At 49.0% G+C, this 19,355-nt stretch overlaps 1 protein-coding gene across 1 annotated transcript in view; it reads right to left on the bottom strand.

Annotated features, from left to right (window-relative positions):
• Nucleotides 1–19,355, bottom strand: part of GTF3C1 (general transcription factor IIIC subunit 1) — a 199,910-nt gene that overhangs the window by 136,492 nt on the left and 44,063 nt on the right. Inside the window, 6 exon segments of the mRNA XM_040441684.1 lie at nt 1,882–2,027; nt 2,273–2,578; nt 9,376–9,551; nt 10,217–10,320; nt 16,892–17,045; nt 18,672–18,811. Of these exon segments, the coding sequence (XP_040297618.1) occupies nt 1,882–2,027; nt 2,273–2,578; nt 9,376–9,551; nt 10,217–10,320; nt 16,892–17,045; nt 18,672–18,811 (1,026 nt within the window).

Genomic DNA, 19,355 nt, shown 5'->3' with positions numbered 1-19,355 from the left:
GCCCGCCCATCTCCTCTTGAATGCCATCCTCCATCTGAGCCAGCTGACGAATTCTTGCGCCTGCGCATCTGTATTCGGCGCAGTGAATGTCTGACCGCTGCCTGCACAGACATCTCGGTCATCGGCGCAGGCATTTGTGGTGGCCTGACATTATTCCCCCTGATGAAGCTAGTGGGTTGGCAAAACGCGCGTCGAGGTAGCAGCAGTGCCGGGGCCTCGGTTTTTGTATCCACCATGGGTAATTGACTGACTATTTGCTTTTATTACTGCTATCCATCTGTGTGTTACCTGTTATCAGGGCTTTGCTCTGGCATATTGGCTTTATATTTGTATGCCAGTTTTGAATTGCACTATTTTTCCCTGGGGTCTCAGGGTTCAGATGCTAACAATTGGTTAGCAGCTAGACACCATTGTGTCTTTCTATGCATACAGGATCGGATTTAAGCCTTTGGTGTATATGTCATATTTGTAAGGATACTGTGATTTTTATCTGGTGGGTACTTTTTTACTGGGAGCCTCTGTCCCGTCTTTGTAGACAGGGGTTTGGGGGGGGATTTTGTCATCTTCCCCCATTGTTTGTTTTCACCTTAATATGTACTAATATATGTTCAATAAACTTTTGTACTATATTTTATATATTAGGTCTCATGTGTCTTTGTATGGGGCCATTGGTTGGTTCGACTATTGGTGCTCTTGTATTATGGACTAGACCCCCTAGGATATTGTGTTATATGGTTTGAGGTATAGTTTGGTTTTAACATTAATCCTATATGCCTGATAACTTGTTCACATATACACGGTAGTGTTGCCCTTTTCTTTCATTGCTTTGGTTAAACAAATAAAATGTGTTTGTTTTCCTTTTACCGTCCTCTTTTCAGGCAGTTGCTCATCATAGACTTAAAGGCAGAAACCTCTTACAATGTTTATTTTGCCGTGATTCCTGGTTAAAATCCCACCTGCAATGGTAATGGCTGGACCAGAAACCTATGTGTTCACTTCACAGAGAAAGAGGTTATGCCTGGTAAATCATGGGGAGGTCAGAAGTAGTAGAAAGGGGTGAAGCTGACATCGGTGCGTGCCCACAGAGAAAGGCAAGTTCCAATGCAATTAGCCATGGAATGCAGGCCCTGCATTTACTGCGGCCTGAAACATGTTGAAGCAAGGGGCTAAATAAGAAAGGACTGGTTGGGATATTCCTGGAAGAATGCTGGTGTCCCAGAAAATCTGTGCACAGGCACTGCGATCAGTTGGAGCCCTGTTCGACTTCACTTTTAGGCGGAAAGTAGCTGACCATAAAGGCCATTAAAGAGCTCCCGTGGACTGCCCTGACAACAGCAAACAAAAGTGTTGAATGCAGGACGCATAATGTTATTATGTGAGAGTCTAATAGGAGGAACATGAAGGCAGTGTGATAAAGAGCCAGTGCTTCTGCAGAGGTCCACCACAGCAACTGATGGTAGGGGGGACAAGGTAGCTATGGACCTGGGGAATGGAACATATACTTGCCTCTCTTGGTCTTCAGGTAAATGTCCAATGCCCCTGCCTGGAGCTAGGTTGCCACTTTAGTGCATATCCCCTTGGAGAGGGAGAACATGCTGAAGCAGGGTATAGAGGGATATCTACAACAAAGACCCAGTAAGGTGTGTGTATTCCAGGGTATAGCGGAATTGGCAATTTGATTGCTGGCAGACCACAGAAGAGTAGGCTTCTGTTGTGCCATCTTGTCTTTTGGAATAAAGGAGACTACAGCAGAGTTGGTGACATGCTGTGTTCCTTCTGTGCTCGGTTTCTGCTGGGGGAAATATAGCTGGCAGTCTAGATTTGAAATTCTGCAGCCAAACCATTTTTTTTATTACATGGAACATTAACAATTAATATTACCTTGTAACTGACTTGAACTATTTGAATGAAAATGGAGAGTGGTAAACAGAGAAGGATATCACTGACAAGAACCCAGCCTGGTCCATACTCAGAGTGTACTTTAGCAGGTGGCACATACCTCATCCACGACTCTTCATCTACGTAGACTGGAAGAAATAAAGAGTAAGCAGGCTGTTATGCAAGATATTCAACAATTTATCTGAAGACAGCAGCAGTGCTGCTAAAACAGGCGTAGAAAATGATTAATGAGATGGCCCATCCCCTTCCACCGCCCACAATTTTAGACCTGGCAGGAGCAGGGAGAAGTCGCAGATAGCGGTGCAACTAACTGTATTTATTAGGCGTATTTCAGATTAGTAAATGACCACCGAAATGCTGTGTTCTACATTACCCGTTTCTGTGCACTGCTCTGGTCCTTGGTCGGATACATACTGTACTGTATCATCAGCTGTACTGCCTGTTTTAGGGTCCACGTCTGTGCTCTGTGTAGGAGGAGGGCTGTCAGTAGGGTGGCTGTCTGGTAGCACTGTATTCTCACATTCAGCAGTGTGCTCAGTTATTGTATTATCCATTACTCTGGGCTGCTGTTGTGTTTTGCGGGATGGATGGCCATACACAATATACCACAAAAATATGTGCGTTATTTTTAAGCGTGGCATTTTAGGAAGATACCCAAGTGTACGTCCAAGTCCTGGAACTGTGGAGGGAAGCAAACGAGATTTTTGTGAAACTTACCTGTAAAATCTCTTTCTCGCGTAGTTCATTGGGGGACACAGGACCGTGGGTAAAGCTTGCTGCTGCCACTAGGAGGCGACACTAGGCTGAAAAAAGACTTAGCTCTTCCCCTGCAGGCTATACCCCCTCCAGCCTGGAGAGAGCATGTCAGTTTGTGCTCAAGCAGTAGAAAACATGTGCCAAGTAAAGGAGAATGCAACAAACACCGGCGGAAGCGAACCCGCTAAACACCCGACCGGCAACCAGACATCCCCATCAACAATAATAAATACTGGGTGGGTTCTGTGTGTGTCCCCCAATGAACTACGCGAGAAAGATTTTACAGGTGAGTTTCACAAAAATCTTGTTTTCTCACTGGTATCATTGGGGGACACAGGACCGTGGGACGTTCTAAAGCAGTCCACGGGGAGGGAAAAAAGTCCACACCCATAGAGTAATACCCTCGATAATGCTTAATGCACTACTGCCTGCGAGACCCTGTGGGCCGGAGCAGCACTGGCGATGCCTAGGAAGCACCTGGCAAAAAAGTAGGTGAATGCGTGCCAGGAAGACCAAGGCACTGCCTTATAGTATCGCGAAGCTGATGCAGGGTGAAACATGTATCTCACAAAGAGTTGACCACTGGTCAGATGTCTCAAACTCCACCAGGCAGTGCCTTGCCCCGGGAGCGGAATGCCTAAGCGGCTGCCAAAGGATCCACCTGGAACACGCCTTGGAGACCATCGAGCCATTCCAAGGACCTCCAGGAATGACCAGGTAAAAATCCGCACGGCGGAAAGAGCTAGTCATGGACAAGCAAACCTCCGAGCTCGAATACATCCTGATGGAGAGCTCACTCTCTGGAGTGTGAGGGAAAAGGAAAAAGAAGGGAAAACAACGTCCTGTCGACATGGAAGGCAGCGACTACAGTCAGCAAAAAAAAAGGTAATGGGCGGAGCACTGCGTTATGCAAGTACCTGACAAGAAAAAAAAAAAATGTACGTACAAGAAAAGGCACTCCCAACTCCCAAATTCGTTGGATGGAAAAGACCTGCACCCAGGAATGCCACCTTCCCAGAAATAAAAAGAGGGGAAGAAGATTTACAGAGAAAGGTCATGTTCCTCACCTAGCTGGCCCTAACTCTAGATGCAGAACCAAAAACCCAGGCCACGGGATACACCCCTGCTAAAGAGAGACGCTCCACAGAAGCGGTCGATTGGCAGACTGATGCCCCAGAGCCGAAGAGGCTTGCGGGGAGACTGAAAAACTGGTTGATAACCAACAGAGAAAAAACGCCTGAATCAGACACCACGGGCCAAGGAACCAATACATGTGAGATAGGTAGAGTAAATCTGGTGCAAGAACCACCGACGGCGAGGAGCTCCGTCAGTGACCATATATTGACAGCGTGACAAAGCTGCTCGACGAATATTTAGACCAGACCAAGATAAGAGAACTACCCCTGCTGGATAGGGTGCGATGACGACGTCCAACGCCCCACCCGTACCAGGGAACACTGGTCAGATAGGAAAAAAAATGATGAGGGGAGTCCAGAGCAGCGCCACGCATGGCTACTAGTCAGGTAGATAAAAGGGAGAGACAAGCAACCAGCGATTCGAGGAGGAAGAAGAAATAGAAAAGGAGTTCCGTTCCCAGAACGAAACGTCCATCAACGGTGGTAACGCATGACAGGAGCCCCTGCTCCGCTTGGCGTGGCGAGTCTCATAGTCTACCCACGGAATGGGTAGAAAAAAGGTATGATCACCATTGGACTGATCTGACAGAAAATACTCATGTCGTAAGAGAAATAATTGTAGATACAGGTAGCACACCCAGGATCAATAGGAAGAATTCACCTGTAGAAGGAGGGTGTGAAGTCGTCACAGTTCACCAGTCGGGACCGGAAACAATACCCCTCGCAAATGCAGATGAGGGAAAAGTAGTAACGTAGGAGCCACAAAGACTTGCGGGGTGGCCGTGAACCCGGAGCCAGAGAAGGACAAAGATGGAAGGAGAGAAGCTCATTCCCCATCTGGGACTGGCACTATACTGAAGAAGTCCCAGGATGATAGTGGCGGTGCCATACTCCACCTAAGAAGGAACCCATGCAAGGGGAACCACAAGACTATGGCTAGCATCATATTCCAGCTGAGGAGGGGCCACACGGCAGAGGCCACCGAATGCGGCGCTAGAAAAAACCGCCACCAAATGAAGGAGCTGTGGAGGAAGAACCCTAGTATGTCGAGACAACGCAAAGAACCACCGTATCATTGTAGTCACAGCATATCCTGTCAATGCTGAGGGGAAGGTCTGAGGACTTGAAGTCTAAGTCATGGAACCCTACTGCCCCAGGTAAGTAGAGCTAGCCTAAAACACCCCACCAGATAAAGGCGCCGAACAGGAGCAACCGCCAAGCTAGAGTCAGGGAAGTACCCCTACCTGAGGGGGAACGCCTACTGCAACAGCTACGACCCTTAGCAACAGCGTAAAAGGTGCACATGCGGAGGAGAACACTGTAAAACTTAAACCAGAGTGTCAGCATAACCACTTTCCCAGATAAGGAGTGGAGCTAGATAATACAGAGTCAGTACGACACTCAACTCGTCGGAGCGGAATCACAATATTATGTGCAATGGCGTATGCTCTTTACATTGTACAGGACAAATACCATAACCAAATGAGATTGGTCTCTAGGATACTGACGTGTTGCCGGTTAACACCCTAAGAGGACAGAGGGTGATATATTCAAGCCCAAACCAGTATCGTCAAGAAAAAAGGCCACGGTATCCACTGTAGGTATCCATAGTTACCAGATGAAGAGTCCAGGGCACCAAAAGAAGCTAGGGCATCTAGAGCCCTGGCACAGTAGAGGTGCAGCATCTCAAGATGCTTAGTCATCCACCCGTTAGAGATCACTAACTAAAGGGTAAAATAACAGTAAGCATGGAGAAGTCGATGTGACTAAAGAAACAACCTCCAGTGGAAGTGCAACATTCCGCTTTAGGAAGGGGGTAGCGCAACCGTCAGAACCGTATCTAACGGTACTGGAAGTACCCCATCAATGGAGTTTGACAATGCCTACGTCGAGCACTGCCTCAGTGGTAGTGCAACAATTCCGCCCCAAAGGGGGAACAACGCATACTGCAACCACTGAGGAAGGGAGAGTGAATCTACCCGTAACGCGTATGGTGAAACAAGTGATGTACCTGCATTGAAAAGCCTCCGATAATACTGTATGGCCATACAGAAGAAAATCTCTACAGTAAAGGATTAACTATTCTTATCGTCGAAAGCTGCACCAAAGGAAATTGCGGAACAGAGTGGCAACTCCTGCGATCTTTGGAACTCCTGCGAAATTTAAACCAGCTTGCTGTATGGAGCGACTGAATAAGCCGGCAAATATTTAAAGCTCCATTGAAGCAATAGGGAGACAGCAGACGCTAGACGGTAAGCCAAACATCGATTTAAAGTTTTCTCCAATCCAAAGCTCATATCGAGCTTAAAAGGATATGCTATAAGAGACTTTTCACATTATCAGGATTCCTGTGGACACTTTATGAACATATTGCGCTCCCAGTGAATACACCTACAACATTTTCAGTGACATTCAGTTTCTCAAATTGGGATAGAGCGCTAGAAGATAATACCCCCTCTTCCCAAATAACAGCATATACTTGAAGTTTCTTGGTGTGATATATATTATTGAATTTATCGACACTATTGAGTCATATGAATATAGTGTTGATCATATCTACCACAATATGTGACTGTAATGTTGTATATTATTGCTACATTGTTCTTATAAATTTTATTACTTGTATTTTATGGGGATATAATAAATATTTTCTGCACATGTCAATTTGGTTGCCAAGTGTATGAGTGCTCGCTCATTTTCCTATTACTACATTTGCCTTTAAGAGAGGGTGGGGCGATTCCCTCTATATGAGCTTGCAGCACCATACCTTAACTACTTGCTAGTGAGCCACCACAACCTACCACTATTTTTTGTGCATACTGCAAGAACTGTATCTCGAGGAAGTGTAAGCACCACTCCTAAGGAAAGGGGTGATGCATACTGCAGGAACTGAATCCAGTGGCTGAGAGATTATGCCACTTAAGGAAAAGGGTATGCATATCGCGAGTCTAGTACTCGGTGAGAGTGCAATTACTCCACCTAGAAAGGGGTAATGCATACGGGAAACACTGTGCCCTAACGCCACCTATGAAAGAGGCTAATGTATACAGTAAGTATGGTACCCGTGGAAATGCAATTCCGCCACCTACAGAAGGGGGAACGCCTACCGCCGGCGCTGAAGCCAGTGCTAGTGCCGTTAGTCCACCTATGGAAGGAGGTAATGTCTAAGGCAAGTACCGTATCCAGAAATAGTGCAAATACTCCGCCTAAGGGAGGGAGTAATGCATACGACAAATACTGCTGCCTACCTTTAACGCAAACTGGGAAGATTGCATTAGTAATGACAGAGTCCGAATCAGTGATCCCCCCCCACCCCCTCGGACAGAACCTTCCCAGGGAGGAAGGGTGCGACTGAGCGTGACCCTGGGGAGGAAGGTTGGGGGTGCGGGAGTGACCGAGGAGGAATACATCCTGCTCTGGTCCGCTTGTGTGCAATCTTGACTCTCAGAGTCTTGTCCCTGGCAGCCGCAGACTGTCCTGGTGGGATTTATCGACCAAACTACCCGAGGGGTGGAATAGGAACTTCCAGAGGATCACTTACCAGACTGCGTAGGAGGTGTCTTATCAACCAAACGACCCCGGAGGGTGGATTGGGAAGGTACGGAGATCCTCCATTGGACTTAGCAGGCGCCAGACCACGCCCCCCCCCCTCACATAGCCATACGAGGGCTGCGGCCTAGTAGGCTGTGAAGCCGGGGGCTAAAGTTGTGGAGCCCGGCCGACCGGGATGTCACTGCCGGCCAGAGTACAGAGCGATTCGGAGTCGCTGGGACCGGAAACAGAAGGGAGGTAATGCAGAGTAAAGCCAGGGTCCGGTCGTTTTGTGCAGGCTTTAACCCTTCCGGAGCGGCGCCTGCTGCCTAGAGGGGTGGATAACAGTGCTGGGGAGCCTCCTCCGCTCCCCTCCCTGCATAACACTAGCAGCAAGGTCTGGGCCGCAGCAGCGCGGACGGCCGCCCGCTGTGTCCGGCAGTGTGGGATGTGGTCATTAACCCCCTATGCGCCGTGAGAGGTAGTGGAGGGATGCCCTCAGAAATCCTGGGCACAAAAGTTGGAGCCCGACGTCTGCCAAAGAAAAAGTGGGAGTGGGGGTGGAGAGAGAAGAGGGAGCCCGGTACTTGTCCAAAGAGGGAGGGAGGCAAGGAGAGGGTTAAACCTACTTACCTAGTCCCGTGTACTCACCCCATCGACCTCCTCTCTCCTCTTCTCTCCACCCTCCCTAGTGGACCGGCAGGTCAGCTTTTTCAGCAGGGTCACCTCCTCAGCTGCTGGCACCGGAGTGGCAGGAGTCTGGCATGGCAGGAGGGTCTTCTTCTTTGGTGGACCTTCTTCTTTGGTGGACCCCTTGGCTGGCAGGAAGCAGGGGGGCGAGGCTGCCCTGGTCCTCCTTTTTCTTCTGTGGGGAGGTAAGCGGTAGATTTTCTCACTGGTCTTGCTCCCTGGGATAACGGAGAGGCTGAGCAACTCTGTTTCCCAACCTAAAAGGAAAAATATAAAATAAAAAAAGAATCAAATAAGAAAGCCGCCCTGCATAAGGCAGTGAGGTCTGTCTCCTACGACACTAAGCTAAAAACTGACATGCTCTCTCCAGGCTGGAGGGGGTATAGCCTGCAGGGGAGGAGCCAAGTCTTTTTTCAGCCTAGTGTCGCCTCCTAGTGGCAGCAGCAAGCTATACCCACGGTCCTGTGTCCCCCAATGATACCAGCGAGAAAAGGATGTTATTGCAGTAGATTTTCAAATTAGGCACTAAAATATAATTGGAAAGATTAAAGACAAGCCTGTGTCCTGCCCTCTGAGAGTGCCAGCTAAAGAATAAAAAAAAAAAAGTCCCATCCACAGCTCCTCATACAGAGCTACTCAGCTTCCCCTACATACAATGATATCCACAAAACTACTCACTTTTTCGGCCCCACTCAGATCCAGCTGCACTGCTCGTTCCTCTTAAACTAGGCTACGGCAGTGATGTGCCGTATACTGCATGTGACCAATGCAGCCAATCACTTGTACTTTTTACAGCCTTTTTATTCAAGTTCTTCATTAAATTTAGAGACTACCCATTATCTGGTTTTCCCAAAGGTAACCATTTTCCACAATGTAAATCAAAATGCTACACAGAAGTGTGTTTCCCAGGAAGAAAGGATTGGGCATGTTGCAAACCAAGATGCCTGATCTGCAGCATACATTCACATGCTGCCCAGTTAAAATCCACACCACAGGTCAATTTATGTAGCAGATTTTTTCACAGCGTGTGAATGAGATGTAGCTCATCTATATTGCTGGTAATCTAAACACTGTAGATCTGCCACGCACAAATCTGTGGTGGCAAATCCATAGCATTTCAGTCTTGTGTGTCAACATACCCTTATCGCTATTGTTTCTATTGGACAATTATATGCCTTCTGACCGGGGCATTTTGCATACATCTATCGTTCTTGCCTTCAGCACAAACAGCAAATGGAAGAAAAAAAAAAAAGCGTAATAAACCTTCTGTCATAGATGTTTTGCACAGGATCACACAGTTAGAACATGACCAGAATCTAACCAGCAAATAAAAAGTCCTGAAAATATTAACATAAGAGCATACCTGTGACAGGATGGTAATTCTTCAACTGCGTCAGCACCATAGGGTCAGTCTCTTTCAGTGGATGGTCGGAAGCATCGCTCAGCGACGCACTCTGCAGTTTTCCCTTTGGCTTCTCTTTAGACTGATCATCTGGGTCTGCTCTGTCAGGTGCCGACTGTCCGAGTGGGGAGCGTGTCCTGTACAAGAAAATGCTTAGTACAGACACATTAAATATAAATTTACTGTCTCTTCATTTGCTGATCTGCACAATAGATTCAGTTGCTTTAGAGCCAATGTATCTCCTTTTAGTTATGGGGGAAACTATCCTGCCTGAGCTGGTGCAATAGCAGTTCTGGAGAGGTTTTTCAGCAGGCACCTGGAAATCCGAAAGTGACTCTCTAACGTCTATGGGGCAGTGTTGTGGGCATGCTCTAACATGAGGCAGAGAGGGGAAAGCGATAAGCGCCCATCACATTATCAATGGTGGAGCATGCTATATATGACTTTTCATTGCAGTTCTACAAGTCATGATAATGAGATGACTGTTGAAATGTGATCTCTACAGAATAGAAGTCTCACCATATTTTGAGTCAGTGTGAAAACTGCAAGATTTCTACGTAGGTTTTCTTTAACATAGTGGGAAAGGAAATTACACAAGAATTGTAAAGAAATATGTATCAAAAAGTACAATCTACAAGAGGGAAATTAAGGAAAACAGATTCCTTTTATACGAGACCTCACTCTTTTCATTCTGTTCAGGTTTACGGCATGACTGATGTAGCTCATGATACAGCATACAGGCTTAACACAGATGTGAAACAGGCCTTATCATTTACCTACCTTTTCTCACACTTTCACTTACCGATTCCCTGAAGTAGAATTTGATATGCGAAAACGAATTTGTTCAATGGCACTCTTCACCAAAGGATCATTAGGATTAATTGATGGATGCACAACAAACTCCACCTGTCAAATCACATTCAGTAACTTTTAGTTACGACTTTACAAAAATAAAAATAAGCCAGTACAACCAGGAATATGTTACAGCCGCAAACAGAGAAGCATTGTCTCTTTCTACCAGTATAGAAAAAGGAGATTTTTGTGAAACTCACCTGTAAAATCTTTTTCTCGTAATTTCCATTGGGGGACACAGACCATGGGTATAGCTTAGAGATATTACTAGGAGGGACACTATGCAAAAAAAGAAGCTCCTCCTCCTGGGGCTATACCCCCAGGCACCTCCAGGAGAACTTCAGTCGTTGCAAAAGCAGTAGGAGAAGGAGAACGGAAACAAAACACTATGGAAACCATCACACAGCACACCATAAGGCGTAAACCAAAAAAGGGGCGGGAGCTGTGTCCCCCAATGGAAATTACGAGAAAAAGATTTTACAGGTGAGTTTCACAAAAATCTCCTTTTCTCGTTCATTCCATTGGGGGACACAGACCATGGACGTCCCAAAGCAGTCCATGGGGTGGGAAAAAAGAACAAATCCAACACCGCCAGGAATAAACGTCCAGTAGTCAAACCGGAACCACAGCCTGCAATACCCTGCGCGCAAGAGCAGCATCAGCCGAGGCCAGAGAGTGTAACTGATAAAACTTTGTGAAAGTATGTAAGGACGACCAAGTGGCCGCCTTACACAACTGGGAAACGGATGCGCGATTGCGTCTAGCCCAGGAAGCTCCTACTGCCCTTGTGGAGTGAGCGGTAATCCGCGACGGCGGAACATGGCCACGAGCGCGATATGCTGCAGCAATAGCGGAACGGATCCACCGCGTCACGGTGACCTTGGAAGCCTCCAGGCCCTTACGGGACCCTTCAGGAATCACAAAGAGAGAGTCTGAACGCCGGAAGGAAGCGGTAGCCCCCAGGTACACCTTCAGGGCCCTGACGACATCCAGGGAGTGGAGAGCGCATTCCTTGGGGTTCGCCGGAGAAGGACAAAAAGAGGGCAGGACAAGATCCTCGTTAAGGTGGAAGGGAGAAACCACCTTGGGTAAAAAAGAAGGCACCGGTCTGAGCACCACCTTATCCTGGTGGAAGACCAGAAAAGGTTCCCGGCAGGAAAGTGCGGCCAGCTCCGAAACTCGCCTGATGGAGGTTATGGCCACCAGAAAAACTACCTTCCAGGTGAGTAAAACCAGAGAGACCTCCCTCAGAGGTTCAAAAGGCGCCGCCTGAAGGGCGCGCAGAACCTAGTTGAGATCCCAGGGGGGCAAGGGAGACACATACGGGGGAACAGAATGCGCCACCCCCTGCAGGAAGGTTTTTACAGGTCTCAAAAAGGCAATGGACCTCTGAAAAAAGATAGCCAAAGCAGAAACCTGACCCTTCAAAGAACTGAGCGACAGACCCATGTCGAGGCCGGACTGGAGAAAGGACAGCACCACTGGGACAGAGAAACGTAGGGGCGAGTAGCCAGATTTCTCACAAAAAACCAGGAAGGCCTTCCAGGTGCGATAATAGATTCGTGAAGAAGCCGGCTTCCGAGCCCTGATCATGGTTCTCACCACCGCATCAGAGAAGCCTCTCTTCCTCAGGATGGCGGTCTCAACAGCCACGCCGTTAAACGCAGCTGCCGTGAATTCTGGTGGAAGAGCGGCCCCTGAGACAAGAGATCCTCTCTGTCGGGCAGAGGCCACGGAACGTCCGCCAACATACGAGCGACGCTGGAGAACCAGGCGCGGCGAGGCCAATCCGGAGCGACGAGAATGGTTGGTATCCCCTCCGCCTCGATCTTGCGCAGCACCTTCGGCAACAGAGGAATCGGAGGGAAGACGTAAAGGAGGCTGAACCGCTGCCATGGAAATACCAGCGCGTCCACCCCGCCCGCCCGTGGGTCTCGAGCGCAGGCAAGATACACCGGCACCTTGTGGTTGAGCCGGGAAGCCATCAAATCTACGTCCGGACGTCCCCATCGGTGGCAGATGTCCTCGAACACCTCCGGATGGAGAGACCACTCTCCCGGATCCACCTTGGTGAGACTCAGAAAATCCGCCGTCCAATTGTCGACTCCCGGGATGTACACTGCCGACAATACTGGAACATGAGACTCCGCCCATAAGAGGATCCTCGCTACTGCCCGACTGCGAGTCCCGCCCTGATGGTTGACATAAGCCACAGCCGTGGCATTGTCCGACTGAACCCGCACCGGGCGAGTCGCAAGGAGAGGAGTCCAATGGGAGAGGGAGTGGAAAATCGCCCTCAATTCCAAAACGTTTATCGGGAGACGGGATTCCTCCGTCGACCAGACACCCTGAACTGTGAGGTTCTGGAGAACACCTCCCCAACCGATGAGGCTGGCGTCGGTGGTGACTATCGTCCAGGAGAACGGAAGGAAGGACTTTCCTGACGATAGGTTCAGGGGAGACTGCCACCAAGGGAGAGACGCTCGAACTTGCCGGGACAGACGAACAGGAGTGTCTAGACCCGAGGGTTCTTGTTCCAGAGGGCAAGGATCATCTGTTGTAGCGAACGAGTGTGAAATTGGGCGTACGGAATCGCCTCGAAAGAGGAGACCATAAGGCCCAGCACCCGCATGCACTCCCGAATGGTGGGACGTGGAGAGCGTAGAAGGAGCACCACTGCCAGACGAATCTGGGAAGCCTTGGAATCTGGAAGAAACACCCGAGAAATCGAGGTGTCCAAGATCATCCCCAGGAACGAGAGTCTCTGGGAGGGGTGCAGAGAGGACTTGGGGAGATTGATCAGCCATCCGAACCATGCCAGGGATTGAACCGTGATTCGGACGCTGTCCTTGGCCTGTGGAAGAGACGGAGCTTTTATCAAGATGTCGTCTAGGTATGGTAAAGAGATGCCCCTGGTGCGAAGAAGCGCCATGAGAGGCGCCAGAATCTTCGTAAAAACTCGAGGGGCGGTTGCCAACCCAAAAGGTAGGGCGACGAACTGGTAATGACGCCCCCCCTATGGCAAAGCGCAGAAAGCGATGGTGGGACTCTGCAATAGGGACGTGCAAGTAGGTGTCTTGAATGTCCACAGACGCGAGAAATTCTCCTGGAAGCAGAGAAGCAATAACGGAGCGAAGGGACTCCATGCGAAACTTCCGCACCCGTAGAAACTTGTTGAGAAGTTTTAGATCCAAGATTGGACGCACTGACCCCTCTTTCTTTGGAACAACGAACAGGTTTGAGTAAAAACCTGTCCCTTGCTCTTCTGGGGGAACGGTGGAAATGACACCACGGTCCAGAAGAGAGGAGACCGCAAAAAAGAGGTCCGAGGCCCTGGCTGGATCCTCCGGAACGCGAGAAGGGAAAAAACGTTCTGGCGGGCTGGACGCGAACTCCAACTTGTAGCCGGACGTCACCACTTCCAGAGCCCAGGCGTCCTGAACATGAGCCCTCCAGACCTGTTGAAAGGAGAGCAGACGGCCCCCCACCACGAGGGATGGGGGCACTCCTTCATGCGGAGGGTTGCTTGGGAGCAGGAGGACGGGCTGACTGCGCCCGAGGCCGCCAAGAGGGCTGGGGCTTGAAGAAAGGCTTCTTGCGGGAGTCCTGGGATCCCCCTGCTGATGAGGACGACGGCGTCCTGGCAGTGGAGAAGCGACGAAAGGACTGGCCCCGGAAACCTGAAGGCCGAGACCGAAAGGGGCGCTTGGTCCTGGACTGGGGTAGATGAGTGCTCTTGCCCCCTGTTGCGGCAGAAATGAATTCATCTAGTTGAGCCCCAAAGAGCCTGGACCCTTCAATGGGAAGGTTAGCGAGGGAACGCTTGGATGAGGCATCAGCATCCCACACCTTCAGCCAGACCTCCCTGCGCTGAATGACAGAGAGGGCCGAAATACGGGCAAAGAGGGAGCCGATGTCCATTGAAGCCTCACAGAGATATTTAGACGCTTGAGACATCTGGATGATAAAATCCAGAGTATCTGCAGAGGCGTCCTGCTCTGACAGATCCTGGTGGTGGCGCTGCAACCACGTTGTAAGGGCTCTGGCGACCCAAGCCGACGCAAAGGCCGGTCGCAGGGAAGCGCCCGCCAGCGAGAAGATGGACTTGGAAAGTGAATCCAAACGTCTGTCCACCGCATCCTGCAGAGAGGAACCGTCTAGGACGGAAAGGCCGTGTTCTTGGCTAACCTGGCCACCGGAGGATCTACCTTAGGGGAAGAAGTCCACTTTTCCACTGTGTCAGCTGGAAAAGGATAAAGCGTATCCATACGCTTGGTGGCCGAAAATTTTTGATTAGGTCGATCCCAAGCTTTTGATAGGACCGCAGTGAATTCCTCATGAATAGGGAACACGGCGGACTCCTGTTTCTTGGGTGGAAAAGGGAGAACTCCCGACTAGTGGAGGGAGGAGAATCCCCTTGTATATTAAAAGTGTCACGGACAGCTGCCACCAACTCGGTTACCATGGTGGAAAGCTTAGGCAGGGGTTCCCGCTCCGTGACTTCGTCCGATCTGGACAATTCCCCATCGGATTTGCGCTCCCTGCGAGGGGGAGAGTCAACCGGGCATGCCTCAAGGCGAGGGGGAGAAGCGGAGTCATCCGAGGAGGAATGCTATCGCTCACGCTGCCTTCTTAGAAGTCAGACGCCCTCTGTGAGAGTCACTGAGAGGGGATGGAGTGGTGGATGCCACTGGAGTAGTAGCCGCCATGCGCTCCATGAAGGACATGGCTGCCTTGGCAACTAAGGCCAGATCAGCTGCCGCATTAGACATGGCGGAGGCCCAGGCGGGTACCGCTGGATCCGCAGGGGCAGAGGGAGGACCGGGCTGAGCAAGAGAAGGAGGCTGATCCTGTCCAGGAGCAGGGCATGAGTCACAGGAACCAGTGACAGAAAAAGGCCTAAGGCATATTTTACATGACTCCAGTGGAGCCTGAGAGGAAGCCTTGGAAGGCTTAGGGGCCCCAGGTTTAGGCATGATGGTATTCAAAAAAAAAAAAAAAAAGATTTCCTACCAGGTTGCTGCAATTCCTACCACCCAGGCAACAGCAGAAGTCTCCGGTCACCGAGAACTGAGGAGCTGCACGGCCGCAATCCAGCAGAGTCTCCGGCGTAGGGAGAGACAGAGCTGGACGCCGAGGCTCCGCCCCCTTGGACGCGTCATTGCGGCGCGAAATAAGCGAGAAATAAGCGCGCGCGCATTTCAAAATACACCCCTTCGCCAGATACGGCGCAACGGGGGTTAATATCGGGAGGAGCAGGCCGGCGGGAGCTGCAGAAAGCGCAGCGGCCATAAGATAAAATAAAATACACTCCTTCAGTGCCAAGATTGCCGCCGATGCGGCCATAGTCTGAGCTGCAGGCAGGTAGGGAGACGCAACCTGTTCCCAGAGTCAGTGGAATCACCAGCCCTCCCCAGAAGGGCCCCCTCCCAACGGGAAAAAATGCCCCCAGCCGGTCCTTCTCTAGCTCACCTCAGGTCACAGAGCGCCAGACAGACGACATGAAGGGGTGGGGGGAGGGGGGAAGGAGGGAGATTGAAGCAGGCAATACTTATCTGCACAGCATGCTCCCTCGATGTCCAGACCAGCAGGGATTCACCTCTTCAGATGTCTGACTCCAATCAAGGAGAGCAGTGCTCTGGTGGAGGGTAGGCAGCAGGTGTCCCAGCAGCTGGTGGGATGCCAGAGCTAACATGTCAAGCCTGGATCCACTTTTTCTTCTGTGGGGGAATGGGAGGTAGCAGGAACCTTCAGAAGACCGTGGCAGACCCTCCACAGGGGCCAGGAAAGCGCAATGCTGACCTGCGTCCCCATCTGAAACCAGAAAAAAATAACAAAACAGGAGAAGAATAAATGTCAACCTCCTTGAACGGACACTAAGCAAAGACTGAAGTTCTCCTGGAGGTGCCTGGGGGTATAGCCCGAGGAGGAGGAGCTTCTTTTTTTTGCATAGTGTCCCTCCTAGTAATATCTCTAAGCTATACCCATGGTCTGTGTCCCCCAATGGAATGAACGAGAAACAAGAACTGGAAATAAACTGACTACTCCTTGAAGCCCATATTTTTTTTTAGGTCTGTTTATACGGGAACCTGGCAAGGAACAAGACACCTACTTGATATCGTCCTATGGCAGGCACCATAGCTGCTATTTAACACAGCAGACACCTGCCGGCATGGTTGCTGATCACCAACTTTTAACCTCTCAGATGCCATTGTCAATTGTGCCAACACTGCGTGGTGAAATCCAGAGAGTGCTGCGCTCTCTGCGCCCTGAATGGCTCCCCACACTGAGACTGATGGAGCCGTTCGGTTGCTATGACAGCCTCGGGCCTTCTGAAACCTATGAGGCCTGGCACTGTGAAGTTCCTAAGGATCCATGCTTGTGGCAACACTGAATCTTCCTTAGGCTGCAATGTTAAATCATATGCAACTGAAACGGTACAAAGGAGGGCACAAGGAAAGTGCTCTGTTTGCTCCACAGTTGATTTTGGTTTTTGTTGAACTGGAACTGCTTTAAACGGAGCTATACATGAAGTGGAGGGTGGCTAGCTACAGAGGGCACTAGGGACAGCGTTTTTCTTCTGGAAGAGAGCCGATTTGCAAAGAGAAAAGTGAACATACTGTACCTTCTTGCTGATTCCATCTTGGACTACCACGGTATGGTAAAGTCTCAAAAGTCCTTCTTGAGATAGCCTCAGGACCAATCTCCGGATTGATTTTTTGCAACATCTTGTAGGAACTCCTTCCTGTTTCTCCTGCTCCAGGATCATTTTCTGAAGACTGCAGACATTGAAAACTCCAGCTTAACATTGTCATGAACTATCCTTTACCCTTATTGCAACAAATAATTTGCTCTACATATTTACTGAAAGGAGATTTAAAATGATCCTCTCTCGCAAAACCAGAATCTAACATGAGCAAACCTCATCCTAACGTGGTCCCCAATTAACATAGATAGCATTCAGTGAGTACCATACAAGTAAGGCCTATTGCACACGACCGTATGGCTTTTTCCGTGTTTTGCGATCCGTTTTTCACGGATCCGTTGTTCCGTTTTTTGTTTCCGTTGTGTTTCCGTTTCTGTTCCGTTTTTCCGTTCCGTTTTTCCGTATGGCATATACAGTAATTACATAGATAAAATTGGGCTGGGGCATAACATTTTCAATAGATGGTTCAGCAAAAACGGAACGGAAACGGAAGACATACGGATGCATTTCCGTATGTGTTCCGTTTTTTTTGCGGACCCATTGACTTGAATGGGAGCCACGGACTGTGATTTGCGGGCATAATAGGACATGTTTCTATGTTAAAACGGAACGGAAAAAAAAAAACGGAAATACGGAAACGGAATGCATACGGAGTACATTCCGTTTTTTTTTGCGGAACCATTGAAATGAATGGTTCCGTATACGGACGTATACGGAACGCAAAAACGGCCAGTAAACGGGGAAAAAAACGTCGTGTGCAGGAGGCCCCTAAGGCTACTTTCACACCTGCGTTTAGGTCGGATCCCGTCTGGTATGTGCCCAGACGGAATCCGCACCTATTATGCAAACGCTTAGATCCGTTCAGAACGGATCCGTTCTGCATTACCATGAAAAAAAAAAATATATATAATTTTTTTTTTTTTGTTCATGATAATGCAAACGGATCCGTTTGACTTTACATTGAAAGTCAATGGGAGACGGATCCGTTTTAAAAATTGAGCCATACTGTGTCAACTTCAAACGGATCCGTCCCCATTGACTTACATTGTAAGTCTGGACGGATCCGTTTGCCTCCGCACGGCCAGGCGGACACCCGAACGCTGCAAGCTGCGTTCAGGTGTCCGCCTGCTGAGCGGAGCGGAGGACAAACGGAGCCAGACTGATGCATTCTGAGCGGATCCGCATCCATTCAGAATGCATTAGGGCTGGACGGATCCGTTCGGGGCCGCTTGTGAGCCCCTTCAAACGGAACTCACAAGCGAAGCCCCGAACGCTAGTGTGAAAGTAGCCTAAACGGAGCGGTGGACAGACATGCAAACTACTGTTCCATTCAGAGATGGGACTTGGTGATCCCTTGTTCTCAGGATCACTGGGAATCCTGAGACCTGTTCTTAATCACCTGTCCTGTGGATAGGTTATGAATAATTTTCATGGGATAAACCCTTTAAAGTTTCCTTGGCTTCTTACTTCCCTTTAATTCTCAAAGATGTTGACAAATGATTCATAAAGGGCATTTTATAAAAAAGCTCCGCTGCGTCTCCATCAATATACTATAAAATGAACAGTTTGCAGATATGGGCAATATTCTCATTTCTTCAAGTTTTAATATGTGCTATGCAAACAAGAGGTTTAAACTACCAGATTAACTACCGTATTCCTCAGTACCTCAGAACAGACAGAATAAAACATGTCATTTTACGTGAACAAGTTCTCCACTAATCGCAGATTCTTCACGGCTTCCACTATTATGTTTCTTCTCTTCAAGAGACGATAGGTTTCACGGGATCTCTCCAACATTCCAGGCTTACCGGATTTTTTACCTTTTCTTTCCTCCTTATCCTAGATTTAGGTATAAAGTAAATTAATTAGTCTAAATCTTGGTCCAAATACAAAATAAAGTATCAGCAGTTTTGACAGTGCTAGGTATGAAATTCTAAGGCCTTTGTTTACTAAATAAACAAAAAAAAAGAGGGCGCACCATAGGGTGAAAACGTATGGGGAAAGGTAAAATAAACTCCAAATTGGAGGCTCACCTTAAATGGTTGTGCAAGTAATAGGCACAACACTACTGTCGGCGTATAGGTAATAAAAGCAATCCCCAAGAGAGGTTGGTATGCAGGTCTCCTCAGATGAGCATGCCTGGGCCCTCATGGAGGATTAGTACATGAAGAAAGGAAGAAACATCCCTCGGCGAAAAGAACCAACCAGGTGCAGATGAAGAATCTTCAACCTGTTTATTGTAGAATCACTATGCGTTTCGGGGACCACTTCCCCTTCAGGTGAATAGTGTTGGATCCAACACTATTCACCTGAAGGGGAAGTGGTCCCCGAAACGCATAGTGATTCTGCAATAAACAGGTTGAAGATTCTTCATCTGCATCTG

This window comes from Bufo bufo, chromosome 7 (genome assembly GCF_905171765.1).
Source record: "Bufo bufo chromosome 7, aBufBuf1.1, whole genome shotgun sequence".
Taxonomy (NCBI): domain Eukaryota; kingdom Metazoa; phylum Chordata; class Amphibia; order Anura; family Bufonidae; genus Bufo; species Bufo bufo.
The sequence above is the reverse complement of the archived record's forward strand: the minus strand, read 5'-3'. Positions and strand labels throughout refer to the sequence as shown.